Source organism: Lygodium microphyllum, chromosome 4 (assembly GCF_053477565.2).
Source record: "Lygodium microphyllum isolate KBCC chromosome 4, Lygodium_microphyllum_v1.1.10, whole genome shotgun sequence".
NCBI lineage: Eukaryota > Viridiplantae > Streptophyta > Polypodiopsida > Schizaeales > Lygodiaceae > Lygodium > Lygodium microphyllum.
This window is the reverse complement of record NC_141138.1, coordinates 106331761-106350613: the sequence shown is the minus strand read 5'-3', so window position 1 is coordinate 106350613 and position 18853 is coordinate 106331761. Positions and strand designations below refer to the sequence as shown.

General features: G+C 43.1%; 1 protein-coding gene across 3 annotated transcripts in view; it reads left to right on the top strand.

Moving 5' to 3' along the window:
- LOC148037440 (urea-proton symporter DUR3-like) overlaps nt 1–18853 on the top strand; it is a 204885-nt gene that overhangs the window by 25681 nt on the left and 160351 nt on the right. For 2 of the 3 annotated variants that reach the window (XM_087676377.1, XM_087676376.1), the window contains exon 2: nt 18372–18550. The exons of the other annotated variant lie outside the window; for it this stretch is intronic. In XM_087676377.1, the coding sequence (XP_087532503.1) occupies nt 18372–18550 (179 nt within the window). The remainder of the gene's footprint in view (nt 1–18371; nt 18551–18853) is intronic. 3 annotated transcript variants of the gene reach the window in all.

Below are 18853 nucleotides of genomic sequence, written 5' to 3'. Positions count from 1 at the left end.
TGCAAACCCTAAACGCAAAACGCAAAAACACAAAAGCGCAAACTACGGGTGAAGGGTTTCTCAACACCCCCTCTCAGGCCCAAAAAGGGAAACAAGAGAAGAGTGAGGTGGAGATGCAATGCTACATGTTAAAGAATGCAGCAGGTGCCACTTGGACAGTGTCCCTTGTGGGAAAATTGTTCACTCCAAGCGCCCTAGTACAAAGATGATGAAAACATGCAATGCATAGGAGGGATGTTGGACTTTGTGTGGTGGCGAGAACCATAAGGATATGCCCGTACTCGATCTCGGGAGGTGACTCCATGCTAACCAAGTAGTCAAGGCAAGAAGATGTAGAGGACCCCTAAGATCCAAGATTCCCACCAGAGAGGGAACCTGTAGTAAAGACCAGTAGATAGAGTGAACAAGAAAACCCGAAACACAACCTCGGGAGAGAAGCCACTAGCTCCGTGCATCCATGGTGGAAGGAATACGAAGGCCTCGTCACCAAGTCGCGGTTGAACCTCTGAGGTTACGATCTAGGTGGTACCTGAAGATCCTGGGTATTAGTAGAAGAGATGACTGGTCGAAGATAGCCACCCCAAGAAATAGAGAATGGGTGAAGAGCTTCATGTGGAGTAGGTTCCCCCTTTGAGATGGGAGGTGGAGGGGCCCCCGTTGAAGTCAAAGAAGAAGTAGATGCCCCCTCTTGAGGGTAAAGAAATAACATTCCCCTTTGAAACCCCCTCTAAAGTAGATAGGGAATCCAAAAACTCATGGATCACGGACTTTGAAATGTCTGATGACGAAGGAAGTACCGCTGGTCGTGCCGAAGAAGGTATCTGGGGTGCCGAAGAGCTCCCAGATGTAGCCTCTCGAACCTGAGTAGTCAAGGGTGGGGAAGGGTGGGACTCAGAATGAGCAAGAGGTAGGCAATAGTTGCTGTCTCTCAGTGGAGCGAACTGGGTAGCCGAAGAAGAGGAAGGAGGCGAGCAACCATTGTCTCTTGAAGGAGCGGACTGACGAGGAGATGGTATCAAACAATCATTGTCTCTTGATGGAGCGCAATAGTCGTTGTCTCTTAGTGGAGCGGATTGGGTAGCCGAAGAAGAGGAAGGAGGCGAGCAACCACTGTCTCTTGAAGGAGCGGACTGACGAGGAGACGATATCAAACAATCATTGTCTCTTGATGGAGCGGATTGCAAAACTGCAGGCCGTAGTAGCCACTGTACCCGAAAATAGGTGGGAGAAGACTGCCGCTGGCATTGTGACGATCTCCAAGAGGTCGTAGCACCAATCGATCCTCCATGTGCTCGAAAGGACTTTGTGCGCATCGGATACGTCTTATTGCCTTGAGCATAGTACTCTGATAGCCGATGCAAATCGATCTCTATGGCCCAGAAAGGAGAGGTGTCACAAGGAGTGCCTGGTGGAAGACGCATATACTCTGGGGGGGTGGGGAGTAAAGGTCGAAGTCGGCAATATTCGGTGGGATGACTGTTTGTGCCACAGTAGGAACACCCAGTAGAAGGGCAATCTATCGGGGGAGACGCCATGGTACCGGTGTGGCAAATTGGAGAAGGAAGGGGTCAGCCACAAACCACAAGCCACAATGTCCGCTGCTCAAGGGGTGGGAGGGTAGGAGAAGGGTTGGAAATGAGCTGCTAGTGGGAGGAGGATGCGACCGCTAGTAAGAGGTTGCAACTAGTAGAAAAACACAGGTGAGGAGAGAGGCTAAAAACGCAGGCAACACAGCTTGCAGGAGAGAGAAAGACTAAAAACGCAGGCAGTAGGACTGTGATGACATGACAGACTGTACGGCAGCAGATCTGCATAGGAACAGTAGTCGCTTGGCTGAAATCAGCTCCAAACTGCGCGAAGAGGGCTGAAAATCAGGCGCCAACTGATGGAGACAGCAATGGACAGCTTCGGCTGAGATCTCCGCGAACGGGGTGTGGGCAGCAAGCTGAAACACCTGAAATCTGCAAAAACTAGATTTTGATGTAGCAAAAGAAGAAGATAAGTGGATGCCGAACCCGCCATTGGTCTTTGCCTTCACTGGAGTGGAGGATCTTTGTCACTGTTTGAGCAGATCCAACTCTAATACCATGTCAAAAGATGACATACTAGCAAGACAATAGGGTTTGCGGGGAGGAACACGGAGTGAACTCGGCAAACATGGAGAAGAAAAGAGAAGAGAGAAGAAACTTTGATGAATGGAATGATGAAGTTCCGAATCATGGAGTGAATGTGATACAAGGGACCAAGGGTGCCGTAGCACAAGGAAGATGATGAAGACAGCCACGAACCACGGACCGCAATGTCCTCCTGAAGGGGTGTGAGGGTAGTGGAGAGGCTGGAGAGAAGAGGTGACGGACTGAATGAATCAGCCGTGTAGAATGAGTGAGAGAGTGGCCTATAAATAGGCACAGTTAGTCTAGGATGGCGCCCCTTTTTGGGGCTGCAAACCCTAAACGCAAAACGCAGAAATGCAAAAACGTAAACTGCAGGTGAAGGGTTTCTCAACACAATGCACACTTTGTTGGGCATCCTCAAAAGAATCAAGCTCCTCATCATCAAGTATGTTTGTTGCCATAGCAAACTTGTCAGCATGGTCATGTAGACATGCTTGTCTTCTAGTACAACTAGCAAGAGGTATATATTTCATAGCTTGATATGTGTCAAAACTAGCAAGAGATAATTCCGATTTTTCATAAAAAATCACATCCCTATTGACAAAGTCTTTCTTGGAAATAGGATCATACAATCTGTACCCTTTCCTCTCACTAGTGTACCCCACAAATATGCATTTGACAGCCTTATTGTCCAACTTTTTTCTCAATACTTTGGAAATATGAGCATATGCAAGACATCCAAAAGTACGAAAGTGACCAATTGAAGGTTTACGGCTATTCCAAGCCTCAAAAGGTGCGACATTTTTCAATGCCTTGGTAGGGCACTTGTTCAAATGTGACAAGCACACATAATTGTTTCCATCCAAAAACCATGTGGCAAATTTTTAGCTTTCAGTATACATCTAGCCATCTCCATGAGTGATTGATTCTTTCTTTTTGCAACCCCATTCTGCTATGGAGTGTATGCAGCAATATACTGATGTGCAATGCCTTTATGCTTCAAAAAATTATTCAGCAAAGAAGACATGTATTCCGCCCCTTCGTCCAAACAGAGAGTCTTAATCCAATTATTAGATTGATTTTCCACAAGTGCAATAAAATCCAAAAATGCATTCATATACCTTAGACTTTCTTACCAATGAATAGACCCAACAAAAGCGAGTAAAGTCATCTATGAAGGTGACAAAATGATAACATCCACCCAATGACTTTGTCTGCATGGGACCATATATATCTGAATGCACAATTTGCAATCTAGCCGTTGCCTTAAAAGCAACACCATGAGAAAAAGAGAACCAATGCATTTTTCCCAAAATGTATACCTCACAAATATGCTCAGGAGGTCTCTCTAAGAGAGGTAAACCATTTAACATCTGAGTATGCTGCATAAGCATCAAACTACCATAGTTAACATTACCTATGCAAGCATGCCATAACTCTGCCTGTGACATAGTAGAAGTAATAGTAGATACCGAATAGATTGATTGATCAATTGAATGAGCATCTAATTCATAGACTCTATGACATAATGTGCCAGTAAGTACCAAAGTCAAGAATTCTTTATCTCTGACCATGCATTTGTCATCATCAAATGTGGTGTGCATTCCACATTTTGCTAAAGAAGAAATGGACAACAAATTCTTCTTTATCCCTCGCACATATAATACATGCTGCAAACAAAGAGTAGAGCCATCAATGGCTTTTACAATCTCTCCAACACCTCTAACAGGATAAGATTCATTGTTGGCACATCGTACAAATTTGCTAACAAGAGCTGCAACAACAGAGACTAACAAATCCCTGTTGGATGTAATGTGCTTAGAAGCACCACTGTGAAAGAACCAAGTGCTAGCATCCTTTGTAGAGCTGAATGCTCTATTTGCTCAAGAAGAATCATAATTGCAAGTGTAAAAATAGTAGTTGTGGTCAACAACAAACGACGCGTACTCTATAGCAGTAGCAATAGAAGGTGCTTCAGAAACAGACATCCCAGACTCCTCCTCCTTCTCCTCCGCCTTGGCAATGTGTTTCTTGCATTCTATGATGTAGTGACCTAGCTTTTTACAATAATGACACTTGCCCTTCTTGGCTTGCATGCCCCCCTTGCTCCTTGTTGTTCTGTGAAGTACTTGAACTTTCAGAACTCTGCGGAGCATTTCTAGTCTGACTGCCCTTGCTTTTTTGTCTTCCTATAAAAGCTCGTTCAAAGGCTACAACATCCACCCCACTGTTCTTCCTTGTTTGCTCTTCTTCCAGTAGCAAACTAACTAACTAAAGAAAGGTAAGTGGATGCAGAGAAATTCTCATTGTGAGATTTAATGGTGTGTGAAAGGCCAAAAAAGAGGGTGGCAAGGAATTCAAAGTAGTAGAGATCATCTGTGCATTAGAATAATGCTCATCTACATTCATCAACTGCTCACACAAGTCTTGAATTTTGTTAAGATGGTCCTGCATAGCATCACCTTCGTCTATCTTCACATTTTCAAGCTCCTATTTCAAGAAAGAAATGTGTGTCTCATTTTATCTAGCAAATATTTGCTCAAGTGTAAGCCATGCTACTTGTGAAGAAGTAGCAGACCGTATATATAGGATTATGGACTGCTGAACTGCCAATGCAATAAGTGACAATGCTTGGGCATCCGGAGTATCCCAAGCCTTTTGTGCAGCTGTTATTTGGGAAAGTGGTTGAGCTGGAGTTGGCCACTGAGTATGTCCTTGAGGAGGAGTTGGAGGAGCCACAACTCCAAGATGGACTTATTCACCACTAACATACTCTCAAGGATTTTTAGCAACGAGCACATTCTTCATCATGAAGGACCATAGAGAATAGTTATTACCGTCCAATCTATCCTCTTTAGATACATAAGTGAATACATCACTCTGTCTTTGATTGGCCATGATAAATATCTCTCTTCCAAAAGGCACAAGAGCAATAACCAAAGCTGGATTAACCTGGAAATCTGCAAATTTCCAGAAATTACAGCAAACACCAGGTTGTAATTAACAAAACTATGTCACACTTGATCACTACTGTCCAATGTGCTGAAATTACCACAGTTTTCAACAAGTAGCACGCTGTCCAATGCATAAACAATGCTCAACAGCACGAAAAATGCAAAGGCCCCAAAATTTAGTCGTCCAGAGTGCAAAATTTCAGTCAATTTCAGACTGAATCTTTAGTATATGTGCAATGTCTGCCAAACATGCAAAAGCCCAAATTTTTTGACCCGAATTCCAAGAAATTTCTGCAATGTGTGTCCAAAAGCACTTTTTGCAGTAGAAATGCACCTTTCCTACAAAAGGCTCCTTACTGTAGCTCTGATTTTTGAAATTAAAATGATAAAATATATCTGTCACCTTTGAGATGAGCCAAATGATTGCTAGAAGTACAGATAGGACTGCCTAGGCTGGCAGGTGGTGGCCTGGTTGAGTTGGAGGACCTAGTGGAGTTGGTGGCAATTGGAGGAGGAACTGGTGGAGCTCGAGGAGACGTTGCACAGGCAGAGCTGTAGGTGACTGCCGCACAAGGTGGCAGTGGGACTGGATGGGTGCAGGATGGCCTGGGGTCATTGGCAGTGCAGCCTATTGCTCTGCATAGCAGCGGCACAGGCGGAGTTGGGGGTAGCGACTGGGAGGCAGCGGCAGCCGCTGCTGGGTTATTGCCGCCTGTAGCACGTGAGCTGTCTGGTGGGGGTAACAACAGCGTGGCGAGCCTGTTGGCTGACTGGGAGGAGCTGGAACTCACGAGGCTGAGTTGATGAAGAGCTTGGTCCACTTGGGTGCTCTGATACTAAATGTTGAAGATGGAGATAGTAGCTATCAGCTCAACACAAAGTGAACGATAGAGAGAGAGTGAGTGTAGACACAACTCGACACACAATTCAAAAGTACAACCCTTAGACCTTGGGGTTGTGTTAAGTTTCTTAAGGTGCATTCACACCCAAAAGTGTGTAAAGTGTGGTAAGTGACCGAACTATGTAACATAAACACACAAATAGAGAATAATGTGATTGGGGGAAAAAACCTCTCTTACGGAGAGTAAAAAGTGCCCCAGTGTGCGGATCACCGACACTTTTTGTGAGAGAGGCAAACCCAACAAATATCAATTCAAACAATCACTTGGATATTCCATAAGAGTGAACCAAACGACTTAACCTTGGCTAGGAAAACCCATCTTTTTTTTTTCAAAACAATAAACCTTATGATAAAGCCAATTCACTATCCTTTGAATACTTTGTAGAGAGGATACAATCACATAAAGTTCATTGTTCCTCATCAATTAAACCATATTATTTAAGCAATTTGTGCTACTGATTGTGCTAGTCACATCTCAAGCTTCTTTATAACATCACAAACTTTCTTTTGATTGATGCAATATTTGTTCTATTAATTCATTGCTAAATGGATTTTTATGCGAATCTCCTAATAGTTTTTCCCAAAATTTAATGTTTGACTTAATCGACGCACTTTGATCAAATGCAACTATCTTTGAATTTCCCCTAAATTGCGCATAATTTTTGTCTCTAATTTTATTTGGTTGGAAAAGAAAACCTAGTGTTAAATTTTCCTATGTTTCGCTTTTCCTAATTTAATAACTTAAATCAAGATTTCCTATCTCATTCAAACATCCTTATTTGTCGAAATTTATAATTTATTCCCTAACTATGAAATTTCCGTCTATAATTTGAAGAGACTTTTGTTATATTCCCATCCTTTATATTGAATGAAACTTAAAATCTACGGAGAACTTGGGATTGGATTGCAAGTGATGGTGCATTGTCCATGCTTGCGACTCTATTTTTAGCTTCTGTGCTTCTTGCTCTAGAGTTTCGTCTCTTTGGGACCATCGTGGATATGAAACCCTTGCATGGTAGTCTCTCAAACTTTATCGGTCTTGAATAATACAATTGAGAGCCTTAAGCGGCTAGGCAAGTCCTTTGCAGGATTGTGACATTGTAGAGAGAAAAGGAGTCATCCCGGGCACCAGAGGCTAGGGGGGTGTATGTGTGCGGATAGAGTTTCTGCAATATGAGAGGTGTGTTCCTTCATACGTACTAATAATGACCGATGATAATCCTGTTCTTGCGGCTCCTCTCTTTCCCTCTTCTCTCTTTCCTTTTCTTGGCCTTGTTATCTCCTTCCTCCTTTTTCTTCTCCTTTCTTCTTATATTCCTCTCTCTTCTTCCCACATGCTCTTCTTCCACTCCTCTCTCTTCTTCTCTTCATTCCTCCTTACTCTTCTCTTCCCTATTCTCTTCTCCTCTTATTCGTGTCCCCTTCTCTCTCTTTTTCTTCTCTTCCCTTCCTCTACCTCTACTCTTTTTCCTCCTCTCTCTCTCTCTCTCTCTCTCTCTTTTTCGTAATGGATGTTATATTTATAAAGTACTAAACGACAAAAGAGTTAGAAAAGCCATGGCAAAGACGCAGAGGAAATCGCCATATGCCAGGGAAGTAAGTCCTCCCGAGGGAGTAAGTCAGAGTGCCGAATGAGATCTATTTGCCAATGCAAGAGACCTTTAAGCCTAGCAATATGTCCCTGAACATTAGAGGCTGAATCAAAAAGAAAAGCATTCCGAATGGTCCAATTGTGCCAATAGCCCCAGTATCTAAGAAAGTGAAACAAGATCTTCATATGCGATTGTGCCAATGTGGGATATTTGGGCCGCACAAAAACCCAGTCAAAAGGGCTTAGGGAGAAACCAACCACTACTCGCCAAACCACTGACAAGAGTGACTAGATTTTCTTAGCGAGAGGGCAAGAAATAAATCGATGACGGGCCGATTCCACACTGGTGGTGCAAAATAAACAATTGCCGTTGGAGATTCGATGCTTGGAAAGGGCTGAAGCAAGAGGAAGACACCAATCATCACCCTCCAAAGAAAGACCTGGCATTTGAAAGGTGTCTTGTTCAACCAGCCCTCCATCACAGTTACCTTCCACCATGACTGAGATTTACGCAATCCCCATACAGTATTAGCTTTAGTAACCATCCATTGATGATCTTTAATCAGAAGATGATATACTTGGTTAGCTGAGGCCTTTTCCAAATTCAGCCGGCTTGCAAGGTCCGAGAGTCCTGCCAGGGATGATCCGAAGCAAGGGCTGGAAAGGGTTGTCTGCTCTGGAGCACCATCAAAAGTTGTCCCTATAAATCACGGTATCCACAAGGGATCCTGAAAAGCCTCCTGGCTGTATGAAATGATATCGACACATTGCGACTGGCAAGGGTGGTATCTGCAAAACTGAAGTCAAGCCCAAACGTGCCATGCGGTTTAATTTTGGTTTGAGCTCATGTTTGCCTTCCCAAGAAAGTAATCGCGAGGTTGCCAATAATTCCAATTGAAAAGAGTTAGTAGCTAATCGGTCCTCCGCTGGATGCCACTGAGCCTTCTGGAGAACCAATTTCTAGGAACATACCAAATGAGCAAGCAGGGAGGATGAAGGACTAGAAAACCGAGAGTTTGCATTAAGAACATGCCACTAGGAGCTCCGAATTTGGGTATTACCATGCATAAGCCTGTGATCCTCAAGAAAATAACGGGCTATAAAGACCCACGGGTGATGATCCAAGCACATGGCATGAAAAAGAGACCAACGGAGTGCCAACATATGAGTTTCAGTATCCAAAATAGCCCCACCACCCATGCGTTTGGGGAGACATGCATGCGACCAAGAAATCCATGAAATGCTTGCATGCAAGGAGTCTTTCTTCCATAACATGAAACGAATGTACTGAGTAAGAGCATTCAATGTAGTAGTAGTCCAAGGCAGCAATGGTAAGAAATATGTGAGCATTGGCAACATAATTGTCTGAGCCACTTTGAGGCGAACATGGAATGGCCAAGCCTGTGACTTTCAATATAGAAACTTAGCTGCCAATTTCTATGAAATCCACTCTAGTAGTTGCTTTGGCCGAACATCAACACCCAAAGGGTACCCAAGATGCCTGACAATGGAACCACGGGGAACAACCATTTCCTGCCAGTCCAATGACTGCAAATCTGACTCCGTGCAACTGAGAATGACTGATTTCAAAGCATTGATATGAAGGCCAGAAGCATGACCAAAGAGAGTCCAAACATCTAATGCTTTGCGAAGATTATCCTTGTCCGCACGCAAAATCATAAAGCTGTCATCAGCCAAGGATTGACTAATGAAGTGCTGTCCAAAAGGAAGAGACAATTTAGCCAACTGAGTAGAAGCTGCCATATGAGATTATATCGAAAGAACCGGATGAGTCGCAAGGGCAAAAAAGAGAGGACTCAAAGGGCAACCCTGTCTCACAGAGCGTGCAAGGACAAATGGCTCGGTAACACCACCATTCAGCGTAACTCGCGAAGAAGCCGCAACGCTAATGGTGTAGATCAAACGAGACATCCGAGTACCAAAGCCCATAGTAGATATAAGTTCTGCAATGAAAGACCAGTCTAAATAATCAAAAGCCTTTTCCAGGTCCAATTGAATCAATACCACCTTCTGATTAGAGTGCCTTGCATAGTCAATAGCCATTTGCACATTTAAGACATTATGCAGAATGTTTTGGCCCTTAATGAAACCATATTGAAGAGGATGCACAATGGCAGGAGGATGCTTATGGAGCCGATTCGCTATCACTTTGGAAAAGATTTTATACATAGAACCCATCAAAGAAATTGGTCGCTAATGTTTCAACATAGACGGCAAAGGAACTTTTGGAAGCAGTTTGATAAGTCCTTCTTTCCATGAGGAAGGCATGAACCCCATTTCCCAAACCTGCTGAAACATAGCCTTCAATGGTTTCACCAGTCGGGTAGCAAAAACCTCAAAGAATTCATTGGTGAGACCATCCCAACTGGGACTTTTATCCTTGGGCAAGTGTAACAAAACATCCATAATCTCCGCCTCACAAATATCTGTCTCCAAAGTAGTTTGCATGTCATGTGGAACCTTTATTGCGAACCAAATCATAGAAAACTGAGCGGGCATGAGTAATTTGGTCAGAAGGTGAAGGAGTAGAACTAAGAAGGTCTAGAAAATAATTCCTACACATATTCACAATAGTATGAGGATCAATGACCATTTGACCTTCTGCATCCTAGAGTCTAGTCATATTTTCTCGAGCAAGAGATGCATGGAGAGCTCGAAAGAACTTATGAGTCTGACAAGCACTATCTTGCAAATTCTCAGTCAAATTTTGCAATTTGGCCTGCTGATAAGATTTCAATTGAAACTCTTTAATAAGATCAGCCAAACGCATAGCCAATGGCAGCAGAAATACATCATCTGGAGTCTCCACCAGTAGAGAACGAACCAAAGCCAGTAATTCCTCCGCTGCTTGTTGACGCCGCCGACAAAGAAAGGCATGATGGATCCCATATTGCCGAACAACTGGCTGCACATTAGAGAGCAATCGTTCAAAAGAAGCATTGCCCTTAGAGAGGAAGTCCAATAAAAATCTATCAATCAATTGCTGCATATAACCTTGAAAGATTGAATGCTTCACATAAGACGAGTTGAAACACAAAGGGAGTCTATCTAGAAATTGCTTAAAAGGTGCAATGGGTTGTACAAGCATCTCAAGCTGTAGAGGAAAATGGTCCGACAAGGCATATTGCTGCAACACTTTCATTTTCAGCATCTCAGGAAGAAAAGCATCATCTTGCATGATGTACATGCGGTCCAACCGCGACCATGTAGTTGTATACTGCGCAAAATGAAAAGTAAACCCTGTAGAAGAAGGGTGTAGCCATGACCAGAGATCTTGCTTAAGTACGGCAAGAGCAAACGCATTCCACGCACGGCTGTCCGGAGCGTCCATCACCGAATGCTCTGATGTGGAGTGTGAAGGATCAACACACATATTAAAATCCCCCATCAAAAAACCCCGTTTGCCAAGTGACAAGGAGGTCTGCAAAGTATTCTAAAGATCCCGGCGGGATAAAGGGTCATTTGGAGCATAGAGCCCAAGTAACCATAAGATCTATTCTTCAAATAAAACTTTAATAATCACAAAACGACCATGTACATCATTTTTAATAAGAACAGGCTGATATTTCTCATGTACAATCATAAGCACACCAGAATAATGCATGGCATGTGTCCCTGCATAAAACAAGCGAAACCCATGGCAATCCACAACTTTTCCTGCTTCACTGTGACTCTTGTGCTCAACAGCACACAAGACATTCCACTGATTCTCATGCAATAAACTCCACATGGCATGTTGCTTATTGCGAGAACAAATGCCTCGCACATTCCACGTCGCTATCTTCATATGTATTCAAAAAAGAAAATCAGGAACGAGGCAAAGCTTGCCTCGATTTAACCTTTTCTGCTAGAATGTCAAGGACTTCCTCATCCAAAAAATCAGCTAATACGGCAAAAGAGTTTCGACGACCAGATTTAGAGGTAGACGGTGTATCCACTGTCTTGGGGATGAAACGGGGATAACGACGATCCCATGGGGTAATCACCTTACCTCTAGCATCAAAAGCCAGCTTAGCGGGTGGGCCCTTGGGACCGTCTGTATATGCTTTCCTAGTAGACTGATTACGGGGAGCAGAAGGAACCATAGTACGCACAGCGTGCTCTGAAGACAACATTTCTTTCCTGCGCATATAAGTACACAAGGAATCTTGTGAAGCATTAGGCACAGTATCTGCCATGCCAGCATCAAACCTTTTACCTTTTTTTGCACGTACATCTACCCAGTCATTGCCACGGGAATCCAAATCTGAAACATGTTGTTTGCCTTTATCCAAAACTTTAGGTGGTTGGGTCGCATCCTGCGACGGAGCATCAAGCACCACATCTTCCATGGGAGGCAAAACATGCTTAGCATCTGAAGTCGGTTGCTTCGCTGGACATTCGGCCATAAAATGTCCCAATTTTTCACACGAAAAACAATGCCTTGCAAAGTTACCCCATTTCAAACGAAAGTGCAAAGGATGCATGCTAGAGCAATTAAGACGTAACCAAGCAGGCCTTTTTCGAGTAATGTCCCATAACATACACAAACGGTTACGATTCGTGGCCCTTAGGCTCGGGGGAACCAAAATAGTACCCACAACGGCCATGGCATCCTTTAATAGTGGCCAATAGACAGTCGGACAGTTTTCCACTTCAACCCATACCGGGCATTCGCGTTGAAGCAAGTGCTGAAAATCTGCCATTGGGCGCCATGGCACAACATGGACCAAACGGCGATCAAAGAACAACGGCAGTTTAGTTAACAGATCGGCACGATGCTTCTTGGATTTCAATAGCACCTCATAAAAGCCTCGGGGCCCAACAAAAATCTCTTCAACACACTCCCCTTGTAGTAGACTTTTGCAGCCACTGGCGAATATAGGAAAGCACTGGGATCCTACCAGTGAAGAAGAGTATAACTGCACGTTCATAAAACACTGCGAATGAGCGCAAAACATTTTTAGGATCCGCAGTGGCTTCTAGAACATCTTCAGTTTCGGAGTCAGAAAATGCTTCATGATTATGTTGAACATAATCACCAAGCAGAGTGTTGGCAAACTCCAATAAATGCTCCCAGTCACAACATCCTGAGAATCCACAGAATCAGAAGCAACTTGAGCATAAGAACGTTCGTGATGATCCATTGTATCTTCCGAAGTATGCTTGGTGCGTTTGCCCGCAGGCTGGAAATCAGGACCAGGTGGCATCTCCTCTGTGCAAGGAACCATATCCTCTGGTTCCTCTGTTTCAAAATCCGGACCAAGGGCTGCCACCGTTTGGTCAATAAAGGCCATGTCCTGACCAGCCATGTTGTATCACCACTTTAACTAGAGATTTGAAGCTATTTGCAGGGCGCTCACTCTCTCTCTGTGCGTATTTACAAATAGGTACAGATCAATAGTCTGCTGTCATTCTGTGCCATAGGTGTCTTCAATCTGTAGTCACGTTCACAATGACAGACCCGAGATTAGAGCAGGTCATCAGACCCTCGCTGTCAGCATTAGATGCAGGGCAAGGCGCCAGAAGAATGTCAGATTAGGTCGACGATGATAGACAGTCGTGTTGGGATAGAGCGCGAGCAATGCAGAAGACAGACGTAGCTCGAGCAGGGCAGAAGACATGCCTCTAGAAGGCAAGGGCAGGAGACGAAGTGTTGGTAGGGCAAAACGGGACCCTGTGCTAGTCAGAGGCAAGGAAACAGGTGGTGCAGGGGGCAGGAACACAGTGTCACAAGACAGAGGTGTCACGTCCATCCGTAGACCAGAAGAAAATCTTCTCTCTCTCTCTTTGTGTTAACAACAACTGGTGTGCAAGAAAATTACAAGGCTATTGAGCCTTAGCTAAGGTTTTTATAAGCCTTAGCCAAAGGTTATGCAAGGTATTGGTCGTTGCCTACTTGGAGTTTGTTCTCCTCATGTGGTGGCATGTTGGCTTGGGAGATATTGCAGAGAGAGGGAAAAGTCTATGTTTCTTCACATCCATGAGATGGAGGAGCTTCTTTATTGGCTGTCTTGTCGTTAGAGAGGACTTGGCTCATTGATAGTGATGCTTTGTGTCATATGACTTCTCAACGAGATTTGTTACGGAATCTTCGTCCATTTGAGGGTGTAGACATTGTTGGTGACATTTGTTCAGTGCCTATTAGTGGTGTTTTCACTTTGCCAGTTTTGCCTGACTGTCCATTGAGCTCTGTTTTGGAAGTCCTTCATGTTTTGGACTTGGGGTTCTTGCTCCTCTTTGTTCATGGTCTTATTAGACTCGGTACCTAGGTTTTCTTCATCAAGCAAGCCATCTTTATCGAGGATTCTTCTTCGGGAGCTATTTTAGTGACAAGGTTGCAAGAGAGAGAGCTATACAAGCTCCATTGCCCTTCCATTGTATGGAGTGCTATGAGGTAGACTTCCATTGCCACACACATTTCCACTTGTGCACCATCCTTTCCCATAGGTTCCATCCTATCCTCCACCATCTTCTTTGGTGGCTTCCTCATACCTCCTATCCCTTGCAAAGGGGGGCAGTATCGGTGGTTGTGGACGTTGAAAGATATGACAAATGATGTATGCTTTGAGATGCTCTATATATATCCCATAAGCATAGTGAGGAGAGTGGAACAACCCAAAGGCTATATAAATATGTACTTCGTTCTTATTTCAAGGCATTACTATTGTACCTTGTCCTTTCAATCATTGTCATGTCCTACTCAAGATTGTGTTTATGAGTCGAAGCATTTAATCTTAGAACCTAATTCACTTGAGTAAGAGTCATTGTCTCTTATCTATGTTATCATGGTTCATGTCTATGTATTCTATCCTCCATAGCTAAACTATGCTCAAGGTCTGTGTTGTTTAACATGGTATTAGAGCCATGGTGAGCATGGCTTCAACTCAGTTCTTTGCTTCTTCAACTCTCATCAACCTTAGTCCAGCTCAATTTTAGCTCATGACCTCATATCTCACTTCATTTTCACACTCTCTCTTTTGTTTGCCATAGCCAACACCTACCTACTTGCATTGGAGGAGTTGGATCTCTTAAACTAGGGCATATCTCACTAAGATATGTTCTAAAGACTTCTTTCTTTGCCTTGGAGCTTCTCCTTGTTACATCACAGTGGAAGATTGACCTCCCTCTTGCCCAACATTCATGGTTGCTTGTTAGATTGCACTAGTTTGTGGTTGTATAGTCATCGCTGTGCATACATGCTGCCATTTAGGGTTTTGAAGCTCAATATCCAAGCTCTCTCCCCATAAAATATTTCCTTGAATGATCACTTCTACACGCTGCTGTAAGGAAAAGACCATACGCCTACAAAACCCTAATGCAGAAAGCCATAGCCAGTTTCACTCAAGCTCTTAAAACTCTTCATTTCTCTCATCTGCTTGGTACATTGAAGTCCTTGCCACTCTAATCTATTGTACCACTGAGGATTGCCACATCAAATCAGCAAGGAGGGGAAGATTCAAGCTCAACAAGAAGATTCAACATCAACATGAAGCTTCAAGCATAGTATCTCTTGATACTCGAATAGTGTTGATTGACACTAATGCTCTTGTTTCCTTTGACACAATCAGTTTTAGCTCTCTTATTGGCCATTGTTAAAGGATAGACACTACCTGAGTATCTCATTAACTCGTGGTAAGACCTTCTTCTCCCAAAATGTCTGAACTTGAACAAATAGAAAAATTTAATGGTGAAAGCTTTCATGCCTAGAAGGAAAAAACCATGTACCACCTCATGAGGAAAGACCTCTGGGATCTCATTGAAGATGATGCAGGTGATGCAGATGGCGGGAAAGAAGATTCAGATAGTGGGATCCTTGTAGTAGCTCCACCAAAAGCCAAAGAATGGAAGAGGATGAATAACAAGGCTCTAGGCATCATTGCCTGGGAACCAAGTGATGATGTGTTGCATCATATCTCTGGTATGAGAGATGCTAAAACGGCTTGGAAGGAACTTGATAAAATTTTTGGGACTCAAGCTAAAAACTCCAAGGTAAAATTACTCATGCAATTCTACAAGCTGGATGTAAAGGATAGTTCTTTTATGACCATGCACATTAATAAGTTTAAGAGCCGAAAAACTCAACTTGCAACTCTTAAGAAGAACATTGATAAAGATAAAGCCATAGCAGTTTTGCTAGCAAGTGTAAACCAAGAGCCTTATGAGAACCTTGTATCTACCTTAAGTAATGTTCCAAAACTCTCACTTCAAGACATTGAGTATTCTCTACTTGATGAAGAAACTAAACATAAAAACAAAGATGCAAAGGGAGCTGTCTCAACATAGAGAGACAGTCTGTTGTATACCAAAGGAATTATGGAGTAAAGGGCTAAGGTTGAGGATTCAACTCCAACAATAAAGATTGAGTCACATGTCATTATTGTGGTAAGATTGGCCACATGGCTAGTGAATGTTTCCATAGGAAAAGAGCACAATAGGTGTAGAATGGTAACCATCAAAATTAGTTCATGGATGAAGAAGATGCTTCCGCTACCAACAATAAATTTGACAGATTGTTTTGAAGAAATTTTCATTGTATCTTTCCCATAGTGGATCTTATGTTTTCCCAGAGTGGATTTTGTTTCCCTTAATGGATGTTGTTTTGTAAAAACCCTTGCCAAAGATGTACAGTTTCAAGCTTTAACTTGACTAGACTATCTATGAGCTAGTCTCCCGGGCCATGTCATCATGTAGGGGGGGCAAAAGCCAACAAGTGTAGGAACTCATTATTTGAGGGGGGGTGTTGAAAGATATGACAAATGATGTATGCTCTGTATCCCATAAGCACATTGAGGAGAGTGGAACAACTAAAAGGCTACACAAGTATGTAGTTGGTTCTTATTTCAAGGCAATGCTATTGTACTTTGTCCTTCAATCATTGTTATGTCCTACTCAAGATTGTGTTTATGAGTCGGAGCACTTAATCTTGGAACCTAATTCACTTGAGTAACAGTCATTGTCTCTTATCTATGTCATCATGGCTCATGTCTATGTATTCTATCATCCTCCATAGCTAAACCATGCTCAAGGTCCGTGTTGTTTAACAATGGATTTCTCGGCTCCTTGTGTTTCAGAGGGGGATTCCTAGGATTCCTAGGATTGTTAGGAGCTTATTCATCAACTGATTCCTTCAACATTGGCATTTCTTCTACCACCCTTGCCATCTTTTTTGGCCTTCAGCCACATTCAAGATTTGAGAGGGGGTATTAACAATTGTGTGTCACGTGCAATTAGCTCTTGCTAGTGAGCCTTAGTCTAAGTGACACGAGGACGTTAGGAGCTTTGACATTCAATCCATCTCTGTTTAAAGCATACAATTTTTTTAAAGTCAGTTTTAGGAGCGTTCACACTGGCTGGTTATTTTCTTGCTGAGTGCATCTCTTTTTCAGCGGGTGTGGACTGCCTTCACATTGGCCAGGATGGGGCGACCAATATTTATGATGGTGATCAGCATTTTCTTGATTATTTTATTGATGATGTGCAAGTGTCCAGCAATTATGGCTCCTCCTAGATCAGTTTGGCCAGTTTTTGGCATTTCTGGCTATTTATAGCCAGTTGGCTTGTCATTCAACTTTGCATGTTTAAGGAAACTCTGACATTCAAGTGTTTGTAGAGAGAAAACATAGATTGATACGACAATGACTAACAGTGACGAAAACTCACAAGCTCAAAGAATGAATGAATAGTGATGAATGAGGTACAATTGGGGAGCTCAAGGAGCGGAGGCTATCCAACAGCCAGTGACTTGTGTGGGAGTGTGCTGAGGGAGAGTGGTGGAGTGTCATCCTCAATGACAGATTCTGAGTGCAGCAAACCAGTGGTCTTGATGTCAATGCAAATGATTGGAGCCAAGGGTGATGCATGCAACAATTGATGTGCTAGACAAAGTAGAGGATGGTGGGGATTAGCTGGACATCAGGCGAGAGTCAAAAGCACTGCACTGGAATGGTTGTGGATGTGGGGGCAGCACCATCAATGGCCACCACAGCCAAAATGTAGCCTGTCACAGCTGGGGAGAGGCTGTCCAGCAGCTCACTTGGCTAAAATGCAGCAGGAAGGACAGGTGGCAGCACTGGAGGGGAAGATGGCACTAAAGTGGTATTTTCTCAACAGATAATTGACGTGAAGATCAATAATGGTATTTGCTCAATGGGGCTCATTGCTAGCATTATTACTTCGTATATTTGGATAGTGAGATGCAGTCCACACTGAGGCACAGGACATATACATACTAGATACCCTTTCTAGGATTTGATCAAAGATCATTCACGCCCTTCATGGGAGAGATTGCAGGGTGACTCTTGAGTGCAATGAGGAGGAGGAGAGATGCTTTTATTTATACATGAGATTCTAGCTCCTCCTTTCACCCTGAGTCACATATGCTTTAACACAACAGACCATTAGATTGATTATTCACAGTCCGTGTATTGGGCTTGTCCTTGTGAGTTAGCTAGGAGACTATTTGGTTATGTTGTTTTATCATTGATGTTCTATTGCATTTTGCTTTGGTTTAGTTTGACTAAGGAGTTTATTGATAAAATCCCCTCCCCTTTTGGGGGGGGGGGGGTGGGAAACTAAAGTTATGCATTAGAAAATCAGGCATGCTAGATTTTTCCATGAGTTTGGATGATTAGGTAGGGCTGGTGAAAGCTATCATTGGCATAGTTATACTGACAAGGTATCTATAGTGGGAAGTTCTGAAGATAGCGAAGGCTGCCCAAGTGAAATGTTTATTGCTGATTGTAGAATGTAGTATCTCTGATGTCGACTGTTGAGGAATACTTATCATATCCTACTTTACTGTTTACCAGGGTGTAGGTTATGGATTAGTCTTCGCGTATGGGACCTTTTTTGCTGTGCTAACAATAGTGATTACCATACTTGATGAAAAATATGCTGGGAAGAAGTATGATTCAGAAGAGTTCAATACTGCTGGTCGATCAATCAAGACAGGTCTTGTCGCCGTGGATGTTGTGAGCCATTGGGCTTGGTATATTTCAAACTGCTTAAATGGTTTTGCAACCAACTCTGCTTAAGTGGACTGTAGCATATTGCAGGCTTCTCTGAAATTTTCACCTTTAAAAAAAGGTGGAAGGGTTAAAAAAAGGACATGATACTGTGTTTATTCCTTAGAATCTCTGTTTATCATGAAGTTTGAAGAGTAATGGTGGTAATTAAAGTATTTGTGATATGTTGTGTCATCCTAGTATGGGATGTGCAGGACAGGAGAGCTAGAAACCTTGACCATTGTCTGTGCCTTCACCCCTAAGACTATCACTGCAGTTCCTCATGG